This window comes from Mandrillus leucophaeus, unplaced genomic scaffold, assembly GCF_000951045.1.
Source record: "Mandrillus leucophaeus isolate KB7577 unplaced genomic scaffold, Mleu.le_1.0 Scaffold367, whole genome shotgun sequence".
Taxonomy (NCBI): Eukaryota; Metazoa; Chordata; class Mammalia; order Primates; family Cercopithecidae; genus Mandrillus; species Mandrillus leucophaeus.
Genome location: NW_012103887.1, coordinates 884,459 through 911,902, shown reverse-complemented (window position 1 = coordinate 911,902; position 27,444 = coordinate 884,459). Strand labels below are relative to the sequence as shown.

The window sequence follows — 27,444 nt, the reverse complement described above, 5'->3', positions numbered from 1 at the left end:
ATTAGGAGATATACCTAATGTAAATGACGAGTTAATGGGTGCAGCACACCAACATGACACAAGTATACATATGTAACAAACCTGCACGTTGTGCACAGGTACCCTAGGATATAAAGTATAATAAAAAAAAGAAAAGAAAAGAAAAATGAATATGTGTACACCCATGTTCGTGGCAGCATTGCTATTAATAGCAAAAAAGTGAAAGCAACCCAGGTATCCATTTATGGATGAATGGGTAAACAACATGTGTTCTATACATACAATGGAATAATGTTCAGCCTTTAAAAGGAAGGATGCTGTGACATACGCTACACATAGACGAGCCTTGAGGACATCATGCTAAGTGAAATGAACCAATCACAAAGGATGAATACCATATATTTCTGCTTATATGATATACCCAGTGTAAGTTAATTCATAGAGATGGAAATTAGAATGCTGGTTGTTAGGAGCTGGAGGGAAGGGGAAATAGGGGGTTATTGTTTAATAAACAGAGATTCAGTTTTGCGAGATGAAAGCGTCTGGAGATGGCTGGGTGATGAAGGTTGCACAACAATGTGAATGTATTTAATGTTGCTAACGGTACACCTAAAAATAGTCTAAGTGGTAAATATTACTTTACGTGTATTTTACCACAATTTAAAATAAAAGGAAGATGAAGATCTCTATGTACGGCTTATAATGGTCTCAAATAGATTATTAAATAAAGCAGGGAATACAGGGATGTAAATCATATTCTATCATTTGCTTAAGAAGGTGGAGAGGGAACCAAGTATTTGATTATATTTTTTAAAAACAGCATGGAAACATAAACCAAAAACTTAAAAACAAAAAGTTAACTATAAGTTAAGGAGAGAACAAGGTGGAAAAGACATGAATACAATAGACTTTGTTTTGTAGCTCAGAATAGAACTTGTTTTGTAATTTAATCTTAGAAGTATGGAAATGTTTTACATAACAATAAAACAAAACTGAATTTTAAAAATGCAATACATTTGAAAAATGAAGCAAACTTAACCATATATAGAGTTGGTGGTACAAGGAATTATTTTAAGCAATTTTAAAGCACAGTAATTTGACAGTACATTCCACATGCTATACACCCTAAGGACAAAAAGAACTGCAAAAAAAGCAAGATTCTGAGCTGTGTCAGGTATCATGTTCCTAGAAATTTTATTGTTTTCTGAAACTAGAATATAATGTAATGTACAATGATAACATATAAAATGACATAAAGAACCTGTATATTATGTAGAAGAATACATTATATAAATAATAGCATAAAGCAAATAAGTAATGATGCTTGTATCATTAGAAATCAAAATTTTCTGAGAGAAAGGTATAAATTAAAATAAAATTAGTAAAAGCCATATAACCTTATATTTGAATTGGGAATATCAGTGCAAAATAGTAGTGCATTTTCTCTTAATGTGTTTTCTTAGCTGTCTATTGAAAAAGTCTAAAAATAAGAACCAACCTAGTGGCAGTGGGCAGCTCTAGAACCCAGGTTGTGGTTTTTTAAGATACTATTTCTCACTGAAAAGAAGTAGAATATATTGGAGAAACAGTGGATTTTAGATCTGGAAAGAAATGTACAAGATGAGCCTGGATCATCTTGTCATACCTAGAAGCTATCCAGAGCTTCTGAGGTCACATCAGAGGAACTCAGGAGCCTGAAGAGGCTCCAACCAGTTTCAGATGGGACAGTTTGGGCATCAATAATAATAACAAATTAAATGGACTGAAACACATCAAGAACATTTAAATTTGTGAGTCAATAATGATATTAAATAAACAAAATTCACGGACCACCTTTGGAAGATGCTAGGAAACCTATTCTCCACTTTAAAACTGATAAATATAAGGAGCAAATCATGAATTAGTTTGCTTTTCTATATAAACTGTACCTCAGTGTAACCAAGTATTTGATAAAGGAGAGGTTTTCTTGAATGACACGTTCCAGTAGTAAATGAAGCAGAAAGGCAGCATGAAAACTTTGAATGAAAATAATAGACCTAGGTAATAATCATCAATGACTGCTGAGATTAAAAAAAAAAAAAAAAGACAACTGGTCATTGTGAGAATCTTGATGGAATACAGGACAGCACCTATGAAGGAGTATTGCTAAAAAAAAAAAAAAAAAAAATCCATGTTGTAGTCAATTAAGTCACCAGATTAACTACCAGATTGCAGGAAGTACAGCGGAACTTCTTAAATAACACCACGAGGGTGCAATCAGCAAAATCTAGAAAGTGGAAAACTATGGCGTCAACTGTCCAGCTTCTTCAGGACATAAATTGCAAGGAGAGAGAAAAAAAAGATATTTAACAGATTTTTCCAACCAAATTCAACAAATAGACCTTGTTTGGATCTTGGTTGTTGAAACCAATTATAAGAAAGAAATTATAAGGATATCTGGAAAATTTGAACACTGAATGAATATGTGATGAGATTAACAACTTCTTACAAATTATTTTTAATATATTTTAGAAAATAATGGTATTATTTTTGAAATAGTCATTATTGTTTAGACATATATACTGAAATATAAAGGGATGAAATGACATAATGTTTGAGATTTGCTTCAAAATCCATTGGTGGTGGGCCAGACACGGTGTCTTATGCCTATAATCCCAGCGTTTTGGGGGGCTGAGGCAGGAGAGTCATTTGAGCCCAGGTGTTGGGGTCTGCAGTGAACTATGATCACACTACTGCACTTTAGCATGGGCAACAGAGCAGGACCCGGTCTCAAAAAAAAAATCCATTGGTGGTGGTCATGGTGAAGAGCTGGGAATAAAGAATAAGTTTGGCCATACACAGAAAATTTTTGAAGCTGAGCGATAACGCATAGAAGCTCTTTGTATTATTTTCTATACCTTTATATATGTTTGTAAATTTCCATAACAAAAAGCAAAAGTTAAAAAGAAACTAAGAGAGGAAACTTACATTAGAAGGTTGAGAAGCATTCCTCTCAACTATTAACTCGACATCTGGGAAAGGAATAGCCATGTTCCTATCTCTAGTAGACTCTCTCAGATGCACAGCATGTTTCCCATCTTGTAGGAAAGGCACAACATTGGGCAGCTCCCAGATCACCATGAGGTAAATATCATCTTCCTTGCCCTTTAATAGAAATCCAGTGAGTACATTAAAAGTTCAATTAATTATTTTATTTTGAACTGTTTTAAAGAGATAGAGAAAATAGAACCTACACTGATGTATCCACCATCTAGCTTTACCAAATCTTCAGCCCCATCTCTTCCTTGCTTATTAATATAATTCCTCTTTCTTCCCTCCCTAGAGTAACCAGTAATGTGAATATGATGTTAGTCATGAAAGTTTTAATATTTCTATGTATACATATATATATACGTTCTACATATATATGATAGTGCTTTCAAACTTTAAGCCATTTTATGAATGCTGTCCAGCTATATGGATTCTTCTTCAACTTTCTTATTTCACTCAATAGGATGCTTTTGAGATTTATACAAGTTATTTCATGGAACTCCAGTTTATTTATTTTAAACTGCTTTATCGTATTATATAAACATACTACAATATATTTATCCATTCCCCCATTGACGGATGTTCAGAGTGCCAATTTGGTACTGCTTTCCTTTACAGACAGGCGGCACAGTTTCTACAGCATATATCTGGGGTAAAATTACCTAACTATAAGATATGCACATCTTCAACTTTACTAGCTATCACCTAACCGCGTCTCTAGGTAGTGTTTAGCTATGTTCACTCTCACCAGGCGTAGATGAGAGTTCCCCTTTCTTCATATTCTTGCTAACACTTGGTATTATTTGATTTTCTTAATGTTTTGCCTGATGAGTATGAAATGGGACATTTTAAAACTAATTTTTAGTACCCTTTCAAATAGGAAGACAGGAAGTCAAATTGTCTCTATTTGTAGATGACACGATTGTATATTTAGAAAACCCCATGGTCTCAGCCCAAAATCTCCTTAAGCTGATAAGCACCTTCAGCAAAGTCTCAGGATACAAAATAAATGTTAAAAAATCACAAGCATTCCTATACACCAACAACAGACAAACAGAGAACCAAATCATGAATGAAGTCCTATTCACAATTACTACAAAGAGAATAAAATACCTAGGAATATAACTTACAAGGATATGAAAGACCTCTTCATGGAGAACTACAAACCACTGCTCAAGGAAATAAGAGAGGACACAAACAAATGGAAAAACATTACATGCTCATGGATAGGAAGATCAATATTGTGAAAATGGCCATACTACCCAAAGTAATTTATAGATTCAATGCTATCCCCATCAAGCTACCATTGACTTTCTTCACAGAATTAGAAACAACCACTTTAGATTTCATATGGAACCAAAAAGAGTCCATACAGTCATGAAAATCCTAAGCAAAAAGAACAACGCTGGTGGCATCACACTCCCTGACTTTGAACTACACTACAAGGCTACAGTAACCAAAACAGCACGGTACTGGTACCAAAACAGACATGTAGACAAATCGATTAGAACAGAGGCCTCAGAAATAATGCCACACATTTACAACCATCTGAACTTTGACAAACCTGACAAAAACAAGCAATGGGGAAGTGATTCACTATTTAATAAATGGTGTTGGGAAAACTGGTTAGCCATATATGCAGAAAACTGAAACTGGACCCCTTCCTTACACCTTATACAAAATTAAGTCAAGATGGATTAAAGACTTAAATGTAAGACCTAAAACCATAAAAACCCTAGAAGAAAACCTAGGCAATACCATTCAGGAAACAGGCATGGGCAAAGACTTCATGACTAAAATACCAAAAGCAATGGCAACAAAAGCCAAAATTGACAAATAAGAGCTAATTAAACTAAAGAGCTTCTGCACAGCAGAAGAAACTATCAACAGAGTGAACAGGCAACCCACAGAATGGGAGAAAATTTTTGCAGTCTATCTATCTGTCAAAGGGGTAATATGCAGAATCTACAAGGAACTTAAATTTACAAGAAAAAAACAACCCCATTAAAAAGTGGGCAAAGGATATGAACAGACATTTCTAAAAGAAGACATTTATGCGGCCAACAAACATATGAAAAAAAGCTCATCATCACTGGTCATTAGAGAAATTCAAATCAAAACCACAATGAGATACCATCTCATGTCAGTTAGAGTGGCGATCATTAAAAAGTCAGGAAACAGATTCTGGAGAGGATTTGGAGAAATAGGAATGCTTTTACACTGTTGGTGGGAGTGTAAACTAGTTCAACCATTGTAGAAGACAGTGTGGCAATTCCTCAAGGATCTAGAACCAGAAATACCATTTGACCCAGCAATTCTATTATTGGGTATATACCTAAAGTATTATAAATCATTCTACCGTAAAGACACATGCACACGTATGTTTATTGCAGCACTATTCACAATAGCAAAGACTTGGAACCACCCCAAATGCCCATCAATGATAGACTGGATAAAGAAACTGTGGCGCATACACACCATGGAATACTATGCAGCCATAAAAAAGGATGAGTTCATGTCCTTTGCAGGGAAATGGATGAAGCTGGAAACCATTATTCTCAGCAAACAACACAGGAACAAAAAACCAAATACCACATGTTCTCACTCATAAGTGGGAGCTGAAAAATGAGAACACATGGACACAGGGAGGGGAACATCACACACCAGGGCCTTTCAGAGGGTGAGGAATAGGGGAGGGATGGCATTAGGAGAAATACCTAATGTAGGTGACGGGTTGATGGGTGCAGCAAACCACCATGGCACGTGTATACCTATAAAACAAAGCTGCACAGGCCAGGTGTGGTGGCTCACACCTGTAATCCCAGCACTTTGGGAGGCTAAGATGGGTGGATCACAAGGTCAAGAGATCGAGACTGTCCTGGCCAACATGGTGAAACCCCGTCTCTACTAAAAATACAAAAATTAGCTGGGCTACCAAGCATGCACTTGTAGTCCCAGCTACTCGGGAGGCTGAGGTTGCAAGAGGAGAATTGCTTGAACCCGGGAGGCAGAGGTTGCAATGAGTCATGATCATGCCACTGCACTCCAGCCTGGTGACAGAGCGAGACTCCATCTCGAGAAAAAAAAAAAGAAAAAAACCTGCACGTTCTGCACATATATCCCAGACCTTTTATAAAGTGTATAAAATGAGATACTAAAAATGAAAACTACTTACCACTATTAAAAAAATTTTTTTAACGATTTTTTAAACATATTAGTTATATTAACCATTAATAATATTTCCCTGACTGTTGTGAGTTGAACATTTTTTCGTGTGTCTGCGAGCCATCTGGATTTCCTTACCCGTCCTTTGTTCATTTTTCTATTGGGCTATTTGTGGGGTTTTTTTCCCTGCAGTTTGCGGGGTTCTTTACATATCCTGGTTTCTAACTCTTCTTCAGTTAGCTGGGGTGCAGTGGCCTTTTCACTGTCTGTGACTTGTCTTTTCACTTTGTTTTTTAAGACCAGCTTTTATTTTTAATTTGAACATAATCATGATACCTTTGCCGTATCCCATCTGTGGATGTGGTATATCTCTCCATTTATTCAGATTCTTTTCACATCCTTTAAGATGTATTTCCACAAAACTTTTGCATAGTTCTTGCTATGTTTATTTTAGGTACCTTATACTTTTGTTTGCTATTGTGATGTGATCATTTAGTCCATCTGTACTATGTTTATGTTTTCTTTCGTGAGTGTGTGTGACAGTGTCTTGGTCTGTCGCCCAGTCTAGAGTGTAGTGGTGCTATTTTGGCTCACTGCAATCTCTGCCTCCCAGGCTCAGGTGATCCTCCCACCTCAGCCTCCCAAGTAGGTGGGACTACAGGCACGCACCACTACATCCAGCTCATTTTTGTATTTTTTATAGAGATGGGGTTTTGCTATATTGGCCAGGATAGTCTTGAACTCCTGGCCTCAAGCAATCTGCCTGCCTTGGCCTTACAAACTGCTGAGATTACAGGCGTGAGCCACTGTGCTGGGCCATATTTGTATTTTATAACTGGTTATTATTGATGAGAGGCCATTAATTTTTAATGTTTGAATTGTTATATGGGAATAAAAGTCAAAATTTTAAGGTCAATTATTTTGCTTGCAGAACAGGACTCTTTCTATGTTGACGAGCAGTTATGGAAAAGTGGAGAGAATATTGGCCTAGGAGTAAAGACAGCCAGTTTCTAGTCTTAGTTCTTGTAGGACCTCGGGCAAGGTACGTACCTTCTTTGGCCCTATTTTTCTTTGGCCCTAATTTTCTTATTTGCAAAATGAGGACTTTAGCTAGTTGATGGATAAAAGTCCTTCCATTTTTTAAACTTTGATTTTAGGTGTTGCCCTAAGGCCTCTGTTATTTCATATCCATGTTAATTTAAAAGTATGGGCCAATAGTACTCCTGCGTACTGCTGGGGTCTTTGTTTAGAGTTTGTGCCATTGTGGGACAGAAGGAATGAATCTCAGCAGTATCTCAAGAGTGACCAGGTATTTACACTGAGTAATCGCTTAGTTAGATTTATGTACCTACCTGGTGGTATGAGTTAGTGACAGTGGTTTAGTTTTTTTTGTGTCTTTTTGAGGCAGAGTCTTGCTCTGTCGCCCAGACTGGAGTACAGTGGTGCAATCATGGCTCACCGCAGCCTTGACTTCCCAGGATCGAGCAATCCTTCCACCTCAGCTCCCCAAGTAGCTGAGACTACAGGCGTGTGACATCATGCCTGGCTAATTTTTATATTTTTTTGGTAGAGATGGCGTCTCACTATGTTGCCCAGGCTGGTCTCAGACTCCTAGCCTCAAGCGATCCTCCTGCCTTGGCCTCCCAAAGTGCTGAGATCACAGGCATGAGCCACCGCACCCGGCCCGACAGTCGTTTTTAACGGGCTTAACGGGTTTCAATAGAATCGGGTTTCAATAGAATCTCCTATGACAGTGGCTCTCAGACTTTCTGAATTCATAGAGCAGTAGAATTTACAAAATACCTTTTGAAGATTGACCTAGAGTCACTCACATTCAATTTTACCAAGTGAGGACGTGAGGGAGAAGGAGATGGGAAACTCTACTAACATTATTTTATGAAAAGAAAGGCTATAGTAATACAAAACAGTAGGAAAGATACAATCTTAAAGTTCAAAAGAAGTAAAAGTAGCTTTGTCAAAAGTTACCCTTTTTTTCTACATTTCATCTCTACTTGGTGAAATCTTTTGTCTTATATTGGAATTGGCTGGTAGGTCTTTAGGAATCAGTTATCTAGGAAAACAGCAGTTCATATAATGCTAAGAGCACTATTATGTTAATTGCTTCATAAAGAAAAATCATCTACTTTAAAGGACACACAAATATAGCTATATGAGTAGATCTAAAGTACTGTGGATAAAAGGAGGGTAAGTAAGTGGGTCTTCAGAATTTGAATGATTTTGAGATCAATTAATCATCTTCCTGGAAACCCCCACAGTGCTTTGTTTATTATGTTAGAACAGTAATCTCTCACCAACCTATGGTTTTGTCAACAATAACTTGGGGGCAAATTTCTCTCAAATTTGCCAAAGGTTTCATATAGGCAGAATGCAGTTCTATCCCCTTAAAACTGAGATGATGAGAAGAATCATTGTTTTCTTCTCTTGTTGTCTATGAAGTTGTATTAATAGGCCAGTCAATTTACAGTCTGCCCTCTTGTTACATGGCTTAGGAAATCATGCCCAGAATATTCAGCACGGCCATGATTTGTGCCCAGAGCAGGCAGTGGCACAAGCACTTTTCTGAGACTTGAGAAAATAAAACCAAGAACAGAAGTGTAAGAGAGATATTGTATTTAAGCCATTAAGGACTGTTTGAACACTTTTAAAAGTACATGAGACTTTGGAGACCCTTCTCAGCTCATACAGCTCATAATGCATCAGCAGTGTTTCCTGAATAACTGAATGTGATTACTGAAGCAGATTTTGGCTTTTTGGTTTGTTGGGGGGCGAGGGGGTTGTTTGCTTTTTTGTTCATTTGTTTTTGTTTTTAAGGCAGCTGGGAGTCTAGGAAGATAGAGGTTTGGTTTATCTTTCCTCCATTCCACTCTCAGCTCCAACTTCCACCTGTCCACCTTCCAGTTTCTGGTGCAAACAGAGAAGCGGGGTTTGGAATTTAGGGAAAGAAATTTATTATAAAGCTTGTTCCGTTTTTAGCTGGGAAAAAAAAATGTCCTGGCTACCCGATTAGTCTGACAACCATCCCACCACACAAGTTTCTGAGGCACTTTGTGAAAACACTCACAACACTTGTAATAGGGGGATCAGTGCAACTCCTATTATGAATTTCATGGTGAAAGGGAATATCCGTCTGGAACATGGTAAATATTTGGTAAATGGTCATTGAAAAAAATGAATCAATGAAAGTATTCTAGAAAATAAGTATGTAAATCAAATTATTTTATTTCAAATAGGCAGATTTAGTAAATAATAATAAACTAATAATAATAAGTAAATAAGTATACTTTCAACATTATATTATAAAGCTGCCCGCTCCAACATTGGTAAAAGTTCTCCAAATACCGCTCATAAATTTACTGTTGTCTACCTTAGAAGAGGTTCTTTCTTTATTTTTTTATTCTTTGCATCCTTAATGAGCACCTACTCTGGGCATGGCCAAGAATACAAATATAAATAAGAGAGGTTTTCAGTTCTTACTAAGATCCATCTGCAGGTTCTAAATGCAGAACCAGAATAATCAAAGTAAAAAATGCTACAGTAGAACTAAAAACAATTTTGGTGAGTGAATAGTTCCATGCTACTTGTTGCAGCCCTCAAAAAAGGAGCATTTGTGACAACAGACATTGTCTGGTAGGAAGGGCATCTTGATGAACAATGGCGCTTTATAAAGCAAAAATCAACATTTTGTTTTGTTTTAGAGTGTATTACTAAGAAATGCCTTTCTACAGTGCCATTTTGGATTGCTCAGACGAGAGAAGAGTATATTACATCAGGGAAGTTTTTTACTCCTTTTTTCCAGTTCTTAGGTCATCAGTCATCTTAAGCTGGTGCTTCATGATTGCTGTGCTATTCAAGACTTTTCTTTTTCTGGTCTTAGCTTTCAGAAGGGGAATAATAAAGCCAGTGAGTCCTTGAGTTCGAGGTGACGGGGTGAGATCCGCTCGATAGCCAGGATAGATGATCTACTCTTCATTATAAATTTGAAGAGGGCATTAGCATTCCGAGGTGGTAATAGAGTCATAGGAAAAATAAATTAGCCTACCTCAATCCTCCCCAAACAGCCCTGGGCAGATTGCATCATTAACCTTAAAATAAACAAAGCGATTTTGGTGACAAGCTGGAAAAGTGACTTGAGCATCCCTGAATGCATTATGGGTGATAAGGGACAGAGCCTGCCGGAAAGCAATTCTGCAGTGAATTATCCCCATATGAGGGTATAAAGCATGTCCGAGGTGGCAGCTGAGTATAAATTTAACCTTCTTGACACCCGCCTTAGGAGACCCTGACTAACCCTTCAGCAGAAGCTTGATGGGCAACATGCGGTGACTGGGCAGGGATTCTTTTTTGCTCTTTGCTTGAACCTGGGCAAAGTTAATGAGGAGCATCACGAGAAGGTTGAGGATAAACACTATCTTCAGCTGGCTACCAAGAGGCGAGTTACATGGGTGGGGATTATCCACGGACTCATTTGATTTTCCCAAAAAGGGCACCTGCAGTACGAATATGAAATGGGATTATAAACCTGGATCATTTTGATAGTCCCGTTGCGCTCCAAGGCCAGGACCAGGTGCTGGTGTTTTTCTTGGGCTTTGAGGAAAACGAGGCGTTGTAGGCAGTGCTCCTCCTCCTTCCAGTCTTTCCCCTCCGGCAACACTTTCATCTCCTGCCCACTGCCAAAGTCCCAGATTCTGACTGTTCCTGAGCATACAGAGAAAAAGATTACGTAGGTAAAAGTGACTTAGAGAAAGCTTGGCTTTTTGCTCAGAGAAAATTCATCCGATTGAAAGCTTTCTGCCAACAATTTATCCTATATTTATTCCCTACTCAGATGGGTGAGTCTTCCCAGGCTTGCTGTGCATGAAATTTATTCCTATATGCCTTGATTTGTCACAGGCTGAAAAAATAAAAATAAACAGGACCAGGCAACGCCTTGAAATCTACCCTCAGGCTCTCCTACTAAGCTTTTGCTCTTCAGTGAGTCTCTTCTGTTTTTATTCTCCCAACGCTTTTCAGTGTGCTAAACACGCCGTCCCGAACACGGGAATGTTCGCTACCATGCCACAATTATTATTCACAGCGAAAGATCATTCCAGTAATCTGTCACGTTTCTTAATGTGCTGACATGTTTTAGGACGTTAGCTCTTATTAGATAATAAAAAGTTGGAGGGAATCCCAGTCGGTAAGAATCTGCCAAGCTTGGAGATTGGTTTTGTTGGTTACATGGGAGGAAAGTGAAAGAAAAGTATGGAGTGTTTTTCTTTTTTCCTTTTTTTTTTTTTTTTTTTTTTGAGACGGAGTCTCACTCTGTCACCCAGGCTGGAGTGCAGTGGTGCAAGGTCTGGGCTCACTGCAAGCTCTGCCTCCCGGGTTCATGCCATTCTGCTGCCTCAGCCTCCCGAGTAGCTGGGACTACAGGCGCCCGCCACCACGCCCGGCTAATGTTTTTGTATTTTTAGTAGGGACGGGGTTTCACCGTGTTAGCCAGGATGGTCTCAATCTCCTGACATTGTGATCCACCCGCCTCGGCCTCCCAAAGTGCTGGGATTACAGGCGGGAGCCACCGTGCCTGACCGAGTGTTTTTCTTACGTTTAAAATTATACTTTCTGTTTGAAACCTAATCCTCGATATGATGGTATTTGGAGATGATTAGGTCATGGGGGTAGAACCCTCATGAATGGGATTAGTGCCTTTATAAAAAAGGCCCCAAATTCAGATCTGCTGTGACTCAGATGAAAAAAGAAAAGTAAGTAATAAAATGGGCCCCAAGGATCTGCCTTACCCCTTTGTCATGTGGCAACACAGTGAGAAGGCACCATCTATAAACCAGGAGGTGGGCCCTTGCCAGATGCCAGATCTGCCAGCGCTTTGATCTCGAACTTCCCAGCCTCCAGAACTGAGAGAAATCGATTTCTGTTGTTGGAAAACACCCAGTCCTCCTGCCCTGAGTGGTAAAGCATGTCAAATGGGCTGAGCTCAGGAGGTTTTCCTACCTCCCCTCAAGAGGTAGAGAACAACTTGCTCAGCTCTGTCTCCCTTACAGTAGGTCTTCATCTACAATATCAGCAGGAGGGTTTGCCGCCCTTCCCTCAGTGGCTTAGGCATTTGCTTTGTCGGTAAGACGGATGCTGGTGGGACTTTCTGTGGCTCCACAGTGTAGACTGTTCCTGTCTCCCAGATCTGCACCATGAGGGAGGCCAGCCATGTGTGACATGTGACAAGCCGTGTGAGGAGCATGGGAATGGACGCATACTCCCTTTGTGTTTCTGGCTTTTAGAAGTGCTGTACTCTCATGCTATCCTACACTCAGATCTCAGCAGTTCTTACAAATCTGACTACATTCTCACCCATCTGAATGCCAGCCCCATTTCCTTCTCATCACTGCCCTAGGTTAGCCAGTAACTGTGTCCTATCTGTCCCCGGAAGTGCCTGTGTCTTTCCTTCTATTTCAGGCTATTTGCCTGCAACATCGATTCTCGCATAGGTTCAAGAAAAGTTCTGATTTCATAGATCAGCTTGCTTTTTTATAGATGTCAGTGTGGGCCCAACACTCTTTCCATCTTATTACATACCAAGGAGACACTGTCAGCTCCAATTCTGATAGTGCTTAAAGCATTTTAATTAATCTGATATATGACATTTGAGACCTCAACTAATGTAAAAATTTGAAGATTTATATCAGTGTTTCAGTGTTTGGCAAAATTTGTTAGCCTTCTACATTGTTTTGAACTTTGAAAAATAAAAAGAAACAGAAAGTTGCAAAAATAGTAAAGTCCTGTGTATCTTGTCCCAACTTCCCCCATTGCTTCCAGCCCATGTGACTACGGTATAGTCCTAAAACAAGCAAATTGACATTAGAAAATCCCATTAACTAGACGACAGATCTTGTGCAGATTTTACCAGTTTTTTGCATGCACTCTCGTGTGTATGTGTCTAGTTCTTCACAATTTTACTGTGTGTATAAATTTGCACAACCAATATACAGAAATGTTCCATCAATCCACAGGAACTTTCGTGTTAACCTTCATAGTCACCACAACCCCCACCGTCACTATTTGGTAATCAGTAAGCTGTTTTACTTATCTAAAAGTTTGTCATTTTGAAGACATTTTATTTTGTTATTTCAAGAATGTTATTGGCTGGGCGCGGTGGCTCATGCCTGTAATCCCAGCACTTTGGGAGGCCAAAGCGGACAGATCATTTGAGGTCAGGAGTTCCGAGACCAGCCTGGGCAACATAGCAAAACCCTGTCTCTACTAAAAATACAAAAATTAGCCGAGCATGGTGGAAGGCGCCTGTAGCCCCAGCTACTCAGAAGGCTGAGGCAGGAGAATCGCTTGAAACCAGAAGGCAGAGGTTTCAGTGAGCCGAGACCCTGCACCACTGCATTCCAGCCTAGGCAACAAAGCAAGACTCCATCTCAAAAAAAAAAAAAAAAAAAAAAAAAAAAGAACTGAAATGGATGAGATTGACTCTTGTCTTTTGTTAGTGTCTTTCAGATACATTCAAACTGCTGCAAATATAACTAGCTTGTTTCTTTGTATTACTTGTAATAATGTAGTATTCCACTGTATTGATGTACTGCAGTTTGTCTAACCAGTCATATGTTGAAAAATGGTTTGTTTTTCAGTTTTTGGTTATTATCAATAAATCTGCTATAAACTTTTTTTTTTTAAACACCACCCACTCTATGGCATTCCATTCTAGCAGTTCAAATGGGTAGAGATACTTTCTTTATCGTTCACTTCATTCATTTGCTTTGGGGGACCTGGAAGAAGGGGCCAGAGGGATGATAAACAGTATAGTTGTGGAATGCCTATTTCTAGGTCATTGCTCAGAGGAGAGAATTCTCTTCTCACATGGGCTTTTATAGTGGTCACCTCAAGTTCAGACTCCAGTGAACCACAGGTCTTTTCCTCTCCTCCTTTAACCCTACCCCCTTTCTTATCCCTCAGCTCGAATCCTGCTCGACACCCAGAGTGTTTTCACTGCACTGTTTTCCTTCCCCCACACCAGGTTCTCTCCATCAGCAACACTCACACCCCCAATATTTGTTTGCTGGCCACTAACAACATCATTAAACGTCGATTAAATACTCTCTCTATACCCAGCACTGTGGTAGGAGCTGGGGGTACTTAATGAATAATCATAGTGCCCACCCTCAAGGACTCTGTGGCATTATAGGAAAACAGTCACACAAACAATTAAAAGACATTATCGTGTTCTCAGACATTCCTGGGTTATGCAGAGGCCAGTCTCCTTGTCCAGATTTCCTGCTACCTTGGGACTTGGGCAGTCAGATTTAGTGGAGCAGAGAGCAGGGAGATGTACTCCTCAGCTTTTCCCAGGTGATGGGTGGTAATGAGAGGAGACCAGTGGCTTGTGGTTTGAACTTCACTGGGAGTCAGAGAATCTCACTTCCCAGGGTGTCCTGGATCTCTGTCAATTTAACCAAGAGGGCCTGGCACAGTGGCTCACTTCTGTAACCCCAGCTACTCGGGAGGCCAAGGAGGGAGGATTACTTGAAGCCAGGAGGTTGAGACCAGCCTGGGCAACACAGTGAGACTCCGACTCCAAATAAATAAACACAATAAAATAAATTTAACATATGTACCTTTGGGAAGGACAAACTCAATATCTGAAAGAATTCTAGGTTCTAGGACTAACAACATAAGATATGGCTTGCTTGCATATAAACAATACTATTGTCAGTCATATATTGAATTGCTTAATGCTTCTGCGTGATAATAATTGTGTACATTGCTCAGAATTTCAACAACTACATTTCGTGTCTATGCAGGGTGTGCTTATGGAACAGTTAAGACTGCTTTCTCAAGAACTGGTCCACGTGAAGGGCAGTTGCATTTATTCATACCCCATCGACTCAGTATTCATGATTTTATTTCACATGGTGTTGTCATCTGCTCACACTTAAAAAAGTCAGACTTTCACACGTCGAGATGCTCACTCAATTCATCAATTGGCTTATGCATGTGGGCCTAGGGTAAATATATTCAGAGTAGTGCATGCAGTTGGTCATATGGTCTAGATAAAGCAGTTCTTTCATTTAGTACGTAGTGAGTGGGGTGCAAGGCAGGGCAGTCTGTAGCTCTTTAGTTCCTGAAAGTCCTACCAGTGCTGCATAGTGTAAGGCACATCAAACAGCCCACCCCAACCTGGGCCTGGCATCCTCTCAAGTTTGGCATGGCACATGCCCTCCGCAAGGCTAGACATGTGAACAACTCCAATATAGAACTCTAGGAGTAATGTGAAAAAGTTGGCTGGGTGTTTTGTCTGGTCCAGAAATCTACTGTCGGTAAAACTATTGTTAGCAAGCACTGAATCCGATGTCTGTCTCTTAGCTGATGGTACCCAAAAGTGGAACGATAGGATGAGTCAGTGCAGCACGGATTAGATGAGATGTCATATGCGAAAGACTTCTGCAAACTGTTAAAGCGACTATGTAAATGCAATGTGAGGAATCATTTTTAACATCCATATCAAGACATTGATGCCTGTTAGATAAGGGACTCTACCACTATTCACCCAGGCACAGGAATTTCACTGGCACCCAGACATATTCCAGCCTGCTCCATGCTCTCCTTCTACCCCAAAGAACGAAAGAGTTTTCGGCAGAAATTCTCAGGACACTAAAGCAGAGACGCCACATTCTGGATGTTAGTCTGACCGTTATATGCTCCCGTGGCAAAAAGAAATCCACTTTCATCGACAGCTGCAGAAGTCACTTCAATATTGAAACCATGAGGGTCTAAAATCTGGTATACTTGGAGCCCAGTCTCGAGTTCCCATACCTGTGGGAAAGAACAAAAATATCAAATAATCCCTTGGAATAAGCCCTTCAATTCTCATCAGAATTACACCATATTCACAACAGCCTCACAGATGGAACTCTGTACATCTAACACATTTCCTAGCACTCTGCCCTGAGTGTTGGTTTGATCAAAGATAGTTCTGAAAGATAAAGTGCGTTTAATAGTTACTGTGCTCTCCCGGACTGTGTCTGCTGCAAGTGGAGGGCTGAGACAGGCAGGGACTCTATTCCAGGCAGCCCCTGGCCATGGAAGAAGTGGTCAGTTGGTACTGTAAGCCTGAAGCAAGGTTAGAAATGGAACAATTGCAAGCTCAGTGACAAAAGAAATACGAACTGGATTTATTCCCTGGTGACACTCATCCTAGTTAGCCAGGGATCATGGGACAGGACGTGTGGTTAATAGCATGGGACCTGAGAGAAGAATCCTGAGGAAAGAGCTGATTGACCTTTCCTAGGAATGTTGTGACTAGAGACATGGGCCCAGCGAGAGAGAGAATGGGAGAGAGAGAGACATATACAGAGAGAAAGAGAGAGACAGAGAGAAAGAGACTGACCTCAGAGGAGGCCATCTGTGTAATTAGGATGGGTGTAATCAGAAAATCTAGAGACATGTCAAGACTCAAGAGTCATCATTATCTCTCTCTGGAAACACAGTAGAGGCCTTAGACCTGCAGATTTTCTGTCTGAGTCTCTCCTTCATGGAGTTGCCGTGCTCAGATGTAAATTGCACTGCCATAACGTGCCAGCACTGAACCGGCAACACAGGATGATTGCACTGTAGGTATTGTGGCAGAGAGGACAGCATATACAAAGTGCCGGGGTGAGAAAGTTCATCTTTCCTCCAGGGAATGGAAAGAAAGCCACTGTAGCTGGGTGAAAGGGGGAGTGTGGAGGGGATGGAGCTGATGAGATAGTCTGGGGGCCAGATAATGAAGGGCCACTTGTGGGGAAGTGGTAGAACTGGGATTTGAGTGAAGTCAGTCTGGCCCTAGAGTCCGTGCTTTTAACTTCTGCGTGTCCCTGGTTATAGACGAGGTTCTTAAGGGAGAAAGAGGAATGTGGGTCATTGCATGAATGGGTCTCAGGGGTCACCCATCTCCTGGCCTGCAGTGTGATCTCTCTCCAACCAACCTGGCATGAAAACTCACCTTCATGTATTCCTTTCCACTCTTTTATCCCACACAGGGATGACATTTTCCCCGTAAGAGGTGACTGCATGAAATACTGATTGCACGAAAGCAGGACAGGTTTCCGTTTTCGTTTTCCTCTACCTCTCTCTTTAGGCATTACCAGAAATGCACTAATATCATGAACTCAGGAGATTCTCACTTGAGAAAATCTCCAGCAAACGATCACAGAAGTCAGAGACTGAGAGGTAATTTGAAGGGTCCCCAGAGGAATGCTGTCTGCTAGTCTAAACGTCTCCTTTTGGAGAGCATGCATGAAATGAAGGGACAAACACCTGAAGCACACACCTCCAGCCATCACTGCCAGATGACTTCAGTGGTCATAATGATGGACACAGTTAGCATGGCCACAAGCCCTGGCCTCTAGGAAATGCTGTGATGGCCATGTTACAGGAAAGGGGTCCTGATCCAGACTCCCAAGAAAGGGTTCTTGGATCTCACACAAGAAAGAATTCAGGGCAAGTCCACAGAGTAAAGCGAAAGCAAGTTTATGAAAAAAGTAAAGGAATAAAGAATGGTCACTCCATTAACAACCCCTTAGGGCTGCTGGTTGTCCATTTTTATGGTTACTTCTCGATGATATGCTAAACAAGGGGTGAATTATTCATGCCTCCCCTATTTAGACCATATAGGGTAACTTCCCGACGTTGCCATGGCATTTGTAAACTGTCATGGCGCTGGTGGGAGTGTAGCAGTGAGGAAGATCGGAGGTCACTCTCATTGCCATCTTGGGTTTGGTGGGATTTGGCCGGCTTCTTTACTGCGACTTGTTTTATCAGCAAGGTCTTTATGACCTGTGTCTTGTGCCGACCTCCTATCTCATCCTGTGACTTAGAATGCCTTAACCGTCTGGGAATGCAGCCCAGTAGGTCTCAGCCTCATTTTACCCAGCCTTATTCAAGATGGGGTTGCTCTGGTTCAAATGCCTCTGGCAGCTAGGCTGGAGGAATGCGGCAGAAAGGGCATGGGTACTTACATCAAAAAAACTTGGGTTTATATTCCAGCCCTCATGCTTATCCCAGCTATGTTGCTTGATCTCTCTGAGCCCTAGTTTCCTCATCTTTAAAATGAAACTCTTTATCTGTCCACAGAGAACTGTTGTGAAGATTAAATAAGATCACAGAGACTTAAGGCTCTTGGCAAGTATTCTGAATCTACAGGGGTTACAGTAAACACCTATAAATTTATTCCCCTTCCTTCTTAACATAAATCCTCTTCCCATACTCCGTTAAAAAAATAAAAATAAAGATGCAGACTAGTTCTATCTCCTTGATATATTTCCTTTAAAATTCCTATTTTGATAGTGAAAACTAGCCATGTTTATTCAGTGGAGCATGTGGGTTGACAGCAAGCAGTCTGAACTGGCTTAATTAAAATGCTTGTTTTTCACCTACTCATGAAAGCTTAAAAATCACTCTAATGTATGGTCTCATCATATGTGCCGCTACATTTGCTTAATCACTCAACGATTTATTTTAAGAAGAGAAAATTGTATCTGCTTTGCCTTTTTTCTGTTTGAAAAGCCAATAGGTACTTACCCTAATTATGGATTCAGAGCAGATAGTGAGTACTTGGTGAAGATATTTGTTGTAAAGCATGACATTGATTTCTCGTTCATGAGTGTGAGGAACCTGTTTGGTATCTTGTATCATCCTAGTCAAAGGATACATGTCCATAACACTAGATCCTGGAACAGAAGTAAGAATCTCATAAATACCCAATATTTGAAGTTTCTCATCACAAAGGGTTTCAGCCAAGCAGTTGGGTTTGGAAACAGCCAAACAGTGAGATTAGCAATATCGATCAATGCCTAGGAAATTTAATGAGGTGAGAATATTTTCATTTATTCTAGAACATTTTTGACAGATAAAGCACATATGATTCAGCCACAGAAAAGCATTCTTTTTGGACTGGATTATTTTTCAAGTGCAGGCCATTTGGACTTCCTTGATATCCTTTTTAGTGAACCTCGTTTTCCTATATTTTATAGTCTACTTCTCTCCTCCTTTATTATGCCTGCAGCGTGCCTCTCCATCTGTTGCACAGTAATAATGGTGATGACCAGCTTTCTGCTGAAGGTTAGCCTCCACTTAGTGGTGGAAATTTATGGTTAGAGAGCCCCTTTCAACCAATAAATTGATAAAGCACTCTGAAAACATGGTCTTATTAAGTATAATGAACGAGAATGATCACAAGCCAGTGCTTGCAACATCGATATAAAATAAGGTTAATTTCTAAATCACCACTGTAAAGTAGAAGTAGATGAGGAGCAGGTATGCTTTACTTGTGTTTTTCTAAGTATGATTTAAGTATCAAAATTAACTGTGGCTCTGTTTTAGTGTAACGTCTAGAAATATTAATAAGAATCTCAATTAGCCTGGTGTGGTGGTGGGTGCCTGTAATCCCAGCTACTCGAGAGGCTGAGGCAGGAGAATCGCTTGAACCCGGAAGGGAGGTTGCGGTGAGCTGAGGTCATGCCACTGCACTCCAGCCTGGGCGACAAAGTGAGACTCCATCTCAAAAAAATAAAAATTAAGATAAAAAAAAAAAGAATCTCAGAGCATTCCTGTGGCTCAAGCAAAACTGAAACTTCTTCCTGATTTTATTGATGTAAAGATTAAGTTAATAAAAGGCAGATTTTGCATTGAGTTTGTCAAGTTTCTCCAAAGAATTCTCAACTTTAGGAGAAGCTTCACCAGGAGTTACTAAACACCCTCCGAAGTGTTTAAATTTTAAGATAAAATCTGTTCATGTGTAGATACGGACTGAGATGGCTCATCTGGTTGTATTTCTCAGTTCATATACCTTAATGTGGAAATGTGAGCAGAATATGGTAACCAGATAGTCAAATTATACTTGGACCTTTTGGTAGATCCTTTTCATTATAGCAACAGTAACTGACTTCATTCAGAATGGATGTCAACAAATCTTGATATGCTTATGGAAACCTGGCAATCTTCTATTTTTTGGCTAGTTACACTACTGCTATAGAAATGATGTCGAGACCATCCTGGCACGGTGAAACCCCGTCTCTACTAAAAATACAAAAAAATTAGCCGGGCGTGGTGGCGGGCGCCTCTAGTCCCAGCTACCTGGGAGGCTGAGGCAGGAGAATGGCGTAAACCTGGGAGGCAGAACTTGCAGTGAGCCAAGATCGCGCCACTGCACTCCAGCCTGGGCCACAGAGTGAAACTCCGTCTCAAAAAAGAAAAAAATAAAGAAAAGAAATGATGCAGTGCCAAGAAAGAATGTGGAGCCAAGAGTTAGAAGCTCTGATATTGAATCTCAGCTCAGTATTTTAACCTTGTGTCCTGCCACTAGTCAGTTGGGCTGTTTGAGATTCAGTTTCACCATTTATAAAATAGAAAAAATGATTACTACCTCATATGGTGGCTGTACAGATCAAATGAAAAAATATATGATTCTAATGGTGCTTGTCTTAATAAAAGTAATAATGATAACAACAGTGACAGCAGCAATGACATATTCTACAAAGCATTTCTAGAACGTGGTACTGCTGTCATTGGGGTTTAGAGGACTGATGGCTGCTTCATTTGAATCAAAGAATGAATTAAAATCCTAGACATAAGCTTCATGTAATTCTGATGTCAAGTTCATGGTCGCAGTAAGTGTCTGCAATTTTGGTGATTAAACAATACACAGAGCTTTAAATTTTTGCAAACAGAGGTGCTATCAGAATGGTATAAAATTGGGAAGAAATCTTGATTTTTCTGTCTTCTTTTTCTTTGCCTTACTATTTGAATCCTTAGTGACTATGATGATAAATGGGATGGGAATGCTAAGCCTAGTAATCAAACATGCAAATTGGGGCACTAAGAGAGAAAATTTATTTATAGTCATTAGTATGTTCCTTTTAGAGGAGGTAAAACAGAGAATAGGTGTTTAAACTAAAACTAAGTCCTGTTTTATAATGTGGAAAGTTCTTTATCAAGTATGAAGTGCTAGTTCATTCCTAATCCAGGAAATAAAAACACTGAATGTCAAAAATAATTACATTCTCCATCAGCAGAGACAGCACCAACCTCTTCCCTGCCTTAATTAATCCCACAGGAACTCAGAGCAGGTGGCCAGTGGGAAAATGCTTAGAAAATTCACTCTAGTTTTGTGTTCTAGAAGGAGGAGCTACTATTAATATAATTCATTTTTATCCTGAAGCATAAAGGTGTGCATATAAAAAGTGCTCCCTAGATGTCTAGCAGGGCTCCTTGTTTCTTTAGTAGGCATGACTTTCTAAGAGGCTACAAGAAAAATCAGCAACAAATCTGTTGGCATCAGCACTGGGACTCCATCCTCACTCTCCATTGGTCTTCGTCAAGAGGCAGAGGCTGGTGAAGGTGTCAGCACTTTTCCTACTGAGTAGTGACTCGTTACTAGAATGGCATGGGCCCAAATTTCCTCGCTGCAGAAAAGGGGCATTGACTCGGCACGCTGGTGCAACCACTGTAAGATAGGATCATATTCCTGCTTCAGAGTCAAAACAGAGCTGGGTGTGGGGGCTGGATTTGCCCTCTACATAGCAACAAGTTATATACATCCCACTTCTTTGCTTAACCCAGACCCTTCTTCCTAGGTCCAAGAACTTAAAGCAGTCACCTGGTATTTTCAGATTATTAAAACTATCCTTCCAGGGAGGAAAGATAACTATAGAATTACTCAAATAGAACTTTCTTCCTAGGTTCAAGAACTGAAAGCAATAACCAGCCTGGTATTTTCAGAAAAGTGCAGTTACACATTTCATTCACGCAGCCACAGAAATATATAGGAAAGAGCAGAATTGAATTGAATATCTACTGTCATGAATCATGGTTTTATAAGTTACCCTTCAAGTTTTGTTTTTCTTCTAGTTAGTGCTCCAGTGCTAGTTTTAAAAAGGTGAAAAATCAAGACATGGGTTTCATTTGGCATTAATTGTATACACTTACCCGTAATAAGCATGCCGTGATTGGCATCATATATCATGGAGTAAATCTGCATGTCTCCTGGCCCTCCCTGGCTGTCATGGAAGACTTGTAACAGTGAGAGAGTTTGTATATCCCACACCCTGAAAACCTGGAAGAATAACAAACACCGTTCACCACTATTTATACTCACCTTTCCCACCCAAGATATTCAGGTGAATCACTTTCAGTCTGAAATATGCTCTTACAAACTTATACCAAAGTATTACATGATGAACATAAATTTGCTAAACTCCAATTTAGTTCTGGGTTGAATTATTGTCCATTAATATCAGAGGAAAATGGCAGCAGTGATTAAAACTTTGCTTAAAGGTAAACCTTTAGGAATTGGATTTTTCTATCATTATAGGGGAGGAACATAGTATTTATTTATTACTCTTTAAGAACGTGGAGGAATAATAAAAGATCATGACTTACAGTTGAATTAAAGTCACATTTCTCTTTGTAGTATGGATGAGAAAATAGGGAGAAATATTTTAAGTGGAAGCTTTCAAATTGCTCTCTTATGACAATGGAAACGTCTTACTAAGTGAAGTTACTAAAAACCTCCCTCTCCACTTGCCCAGAGATGTAAGAATTATAAAAGCAGTTTTTAGGGATGGTAGAGACATACTAGGAGTATGAGAATATAGGTTTTTAAAACTATCTTTTGAGGGAGGAAAGATAACTCTATGATTACTCAAATAGAACTTGAGTTGATATCAGAGAATAGAAAGAACAATGAAGCACAAATTTAGCAAAATTAGGTTCAATTAAGGTTAAATTAGGTTAAATTAAGTTTGTGATCTGAAAGAACTGGTCTTAGCTTCTTTATTATTCTGCTTTTTTAGTAAGTTAGTGTTATTGAATTTCAGAAATAAGTGTTGACTGATCAATAATTACATTTCTTCAGTTATAGAAGCTGGGGGGAGATTACATTTTCTAGCTATACATCAGCCCTTAAATAATATTTTCATGTTATAGTAAATTTATTAACCTATGAAATTAGAGTATTTGTTGAGTAAATGGGTGACCATTAACAGAACTACATATAAAACTTTAGTAAGTCGTTTAGTTAAGAGAGCTACTAACTTCTAATTAGAGGCACTTATAATTGAGTTCATTATAAGTTAATTAGGTTCAAATCTTCACTATTACTAAGGCAGGTTAGTCCTGACATGTAAGAACACAAAATCGTCTAGGTCTTGTGACTTGGAGAACATTGGTGAGGAGCTTTTGCTCAAATGTAAACCCTCCGTAGGCTAGTATCACTCAGAACTTGTACTGTTGATATTTATTTTATTTGTTCTAGTGAAAATGCCAATTTTGAAAGGGTAGCTAGAACATTGAGCCTTTTCAGGCTTTTGCATCATAAAGTAAACAAGTATAATAGATTATATGGATTTCAATCCAGAGCATAGAATGAGAGACAAGTAGAGGAAGAGACACAAAGGTGGATTCAAGGAGTTCACCAAAAAATGTGTTTCTATGCAAACTGTTTTTTATTTTATTGCCTTGGCTAAGGTATGTTCATGGTGGGCAGTCTTTCTGCTGTATGTATATACATTCTGAATTGTAATTGACAAAAAGAACAAGAGACTAGGCAAAGGAGGATTAGGGTTTCAATTCTAGTTCATCACTTGAACTCCTTGAGTCTCAGTTTTCTTGTTTCTTGAATGGCCGTGATGACATCAGCACCATTCACCTTATTTAATTGATGTGATTATGTTTTGAAATCTGTGATGTTCTCTGTAGAGTTATTATGTTTGCTTTTGTCTTCTTCCCCTTCTTCAGGGTGCAGTTCTTTGGGTCTTCCCTGTGTGTTTTAGAGAAGTGGCAGTTGTTGGGCTGTGGGAGGCACAGAAACCTTCTGCGTCATACTGCTCCTACCCTCTGGGCTTTTTTGCTGCCCCTCTCCCTGTATGCCTTCTTTGCTACTGTCATACCAAAGTGTTTTGCATTTCCAAAAAGCTTCTTATTCTGGTCTCTGTGCATTCACACAAACTCTTCCTTTCATCTGCGATTTCCTCTCAAAGGCCTTCTCTATCTAGCTAACTCCTACTCTTTTTTAAAAAACTCTTCCATAAAGACAACTAAAGAGTTCAGGTCAGAATAGTGCTAAAAGTTTTTGCTTTGATGAGCTATTTCTTCTCCAAACACACAGAAAATATATATTCAAAAAAGCAAAAAGAAACAGCAGGGCTCCTCTAGATCTCTCTAGATCTCTCTAGATCCAAACAAGAGAGACGCATAAAGCAATGGATGGGCTGAAGCCTCAGACCTGGGTGCTTGGTCTGGAGCAGGCAATGGCAGCCGAGCAGCTTCTGCAGACAGACAGGACCGGAAGACCTCCATGCCTGGGCTCCACGGCCGAGGGAGCAGCAGGTCTTCCAGTTCAGAAAAGCAACAGGCTGTGCTCTGTCCTTACCTGGATGTGTAGCTTTTTCAAAAATATGAGACCAGTGAGGGTGGGGCACATCACTTTTTGACTGGGAACTAAAGCAAGGTAACCTCTGGCTCAGGGACGAGAACTATTTCTGAACTGGGACCTAAAGGGCCAGGTAGAGGAAAGTATAGATTGAAAGGAGTGAGCATATAGACACACACACGCAGAGAGAGAGAGAGACGGACTGGGAGCAGTGGCTCACATCTGTAATCCCAGACACACACACACACACAGAGAGAGAGAGAGAGAGAGAGGCTGGGAGCAGTGGCTCACATCTGTAATCCCAGCCCTTTGGTAGGCCAAGGCGGGCGGATCACTTGAGGTCAGGAGTTCGAGACCAGCCTGGCCAACAAGGTAAAATTCTGTTTCTACTAAAAATACAAAAATTAGCCAAGCATGATGGTGCACGCCTGTAATCCCAGCTACTCAGGAGGCTGAGATAGGAGAATTGCTTGAACCCAGGAGGTAGAAGTTGCAGTGAGCCAAGATTGCGCCACAGCACTCCAGCCTGGACGACAGAGCGAGATTCCATATCAAAAAAAAAAAAAAAAAAGAGAGAGAGAGAGAAAGGAGAGAGACAGATAGAGAACTAGGGAACTAAATATAAAAATGAGACTATACTTTTTAGAAAAAATATAGGGGGTATCTTCAAGAACTTCAGAGTTGGAAGGGATTTCTTAAATAAACACAAAAAGTATAAGCCATAAACACTTTAAAAATTAAAATTAAAAACTTCTGTTCAACCAAAGCAACAAGCACAAAGACACAAAGTGTAGAAACTACTCAAATGTTCATTGACCAACTTAGACAAATAATATGTGCTGCATTCATACAACAAGATTCCATCAGCAGTTAAAACCAGTGAACTGGAGCTATATGTAACAGCATGAATACATATCAAAATAGAGTGTGGAGGGAAACACTGTAGTAGGGTGTATTCGTTATAATATTTATACTATAAATATTATATAAAACATGCAAAATAAAACTATATCCGGGACACTTGCACTAATGGTGTAAAAAACAGGGTGCTGGTTAAAAATTAACAAAAACTCAAAAAAATCAATCTTTAAACGACTTTCATTGGACACCCTTCCAATGAGATGTTCTTTCTCTGGATGCCTACAATATAGCCATGTGCTGCTTAAGGACAGGGATATGTTCTGAGAAATGTGTCCTTAGGCGATTTTGTCATTGTGTGAACATCACAGAGTATACTTACACAAACCTAGCAGGTATAGCCTACCAGACACACGGGCTATATGGTCTAGTTATATGGTCACCATCATATATGCAGTCCATCATTGACAGAAACATGGTTACGCAGCACATTACTACCTGTCTATATTAATAGCAATTAGCAATTATAATATGGTGACTCATTCGGTGGCCTTCTCTTCTAGACTGTAACTCTCGTGGGGGGAGGAGCCACAGTCTATTTGACTCTTTTTTCCCCAATGTCTTATGTATTCTGTTTAGCTTGATTGGTTAGTCAGTTTTTGGTCTTATTCTCTGTCTTGGTCAAATAGGAATTTATATGGCTTCACACTGTACAGACAATACATTTTAAATTTAATAAATCCATTAATAAATAGCACAACCTCAGAAAACATAATCTATTTACTTTATTCTTAGGTGATCACAAGCTATTAGTTGCTTTGGGGAAAGAGAGTAGTGATATTTGTGAAGCCCAAATAGCTGAGAGAGGTGAATTCAGAAAGTTTATTTTGCCAAGGTTGAGGACGCACGCCCGTGACATAGCCTCACTCAGGACATGTGCCCAGGGTGGTCGGGGCACAGCTTGGTTTTATGCATTGTAGGGAGACATGAGAGATCAGTTAATAGATGTAAGATGTACGTTGGTTAAGTCAGGACAGGCAGGACAGCTCAAGCAGGGAGGGGCTCTCAGGTCACAGGTAGGTGAGAGACACACGGTTGCATCCTTTTAACTTTCTGATTAGCCTTTCCAAGGAGGGCAATCAGATGTGCATTTATCTCAGGGAGCAGAGCGATGAATTGCATAGAATGGGAGGCAGGTTTGCCCTAAGCAGCTCCCAGATTGACTTTTCCCTTTAGCTTAGTGATTTTCGGCCCCCAAGGCTTACTTTCCTTTCACGTGTTAATTAGGCTCTAGTCTTCTTTCACTTATTCCCCTGGAGGTTGTCACTGTTCTCATGGCAGGTATTAGTGACGCAAAGCTTGGCAGGACAGAAATGGAGCCAGGTCAGCACTGAGGGGGTTCAGGAAGAAAACAAGGGGCAAAACATGGCAGAAGCAGACTAAATTGGTATAAAAGGAGACTGAGTGGCTTTATGGCAGGGAAATGTCGTTAAGACTTGTAGAGAAAATCAAGGAGGACAGGTGGCTTCTACTAAAGAGGCCAGGGCAGAATGGAACATTTATAAGTTATAAATCAAATATTATATACATATATGTATATATGCATTATGTATAATATATGAATTATATGCATATAAATTGAAATTATTTTAAACATTTATCTTCTAGTTGCAGTAAAAATAATAATGATGATCTTCTCTTCTCTTCTCTTCTCTTCTCTTCTCTTCTCTTCTCTTCTCTTCTCTTCTCTTCTCTTCTCTTCTTTCTTCTCTCCTCTCCTCTCCTCTCCTCTCCTCTCCTCTCCTCTCCTCTTCTCTTTTTTGAGACAGAGTCTCACTCTGTTGCCCAGGCTGGAGTGCAGTGACATGATCTCAGCTCACTGCAACCTCCGCCTCCCGGGTTCAAGCAATTTTCCAGCCTCAGCTTCCCGCATGCCTGGGATTACAGGCACCTGCCACCACACCCGGCAAAATTTTGTATTTTTAGTAGAG

At 39.9% G+C, this 27,444-nt stretch overlaps 1 protein-coding gene across 1 annotated transcript in view; it reads right to left on the bottom strand.

Annotated features, from left to right (window-relative positions):
* Positions 1-27,444, bottom strand: part of WDR64 (WD repeat domain 64) — a 162,867-nt gene that overhangs the window by 48,815 nt on the left and 86,608 nt on the right. The window contains exons 10-14 of the mRNA XM_011990033.1: positions 22,153-22,279; positions 18,748-18,896; positions 15,879-16,002; positions 10,715-10,890; positions 2,947-3,123 (exon numbers count right to left, since the gene is read on the bottom strand). Coding sequence (XP_011845423.1) covers positions 2,947-3,123; positions 10,715-10,890; positions 15,879-16,002; positions 18,748-18,896; positions 22,153-22,279 — 753 coding nt within the window. The remainder of the gene's footprint in view (positions 1-2,946; positions 3,124-10,714; positions 10,891-15,878; positions 16,003-18,747; positions 18,897-22,152; positions 22,280-27,444) is intronic.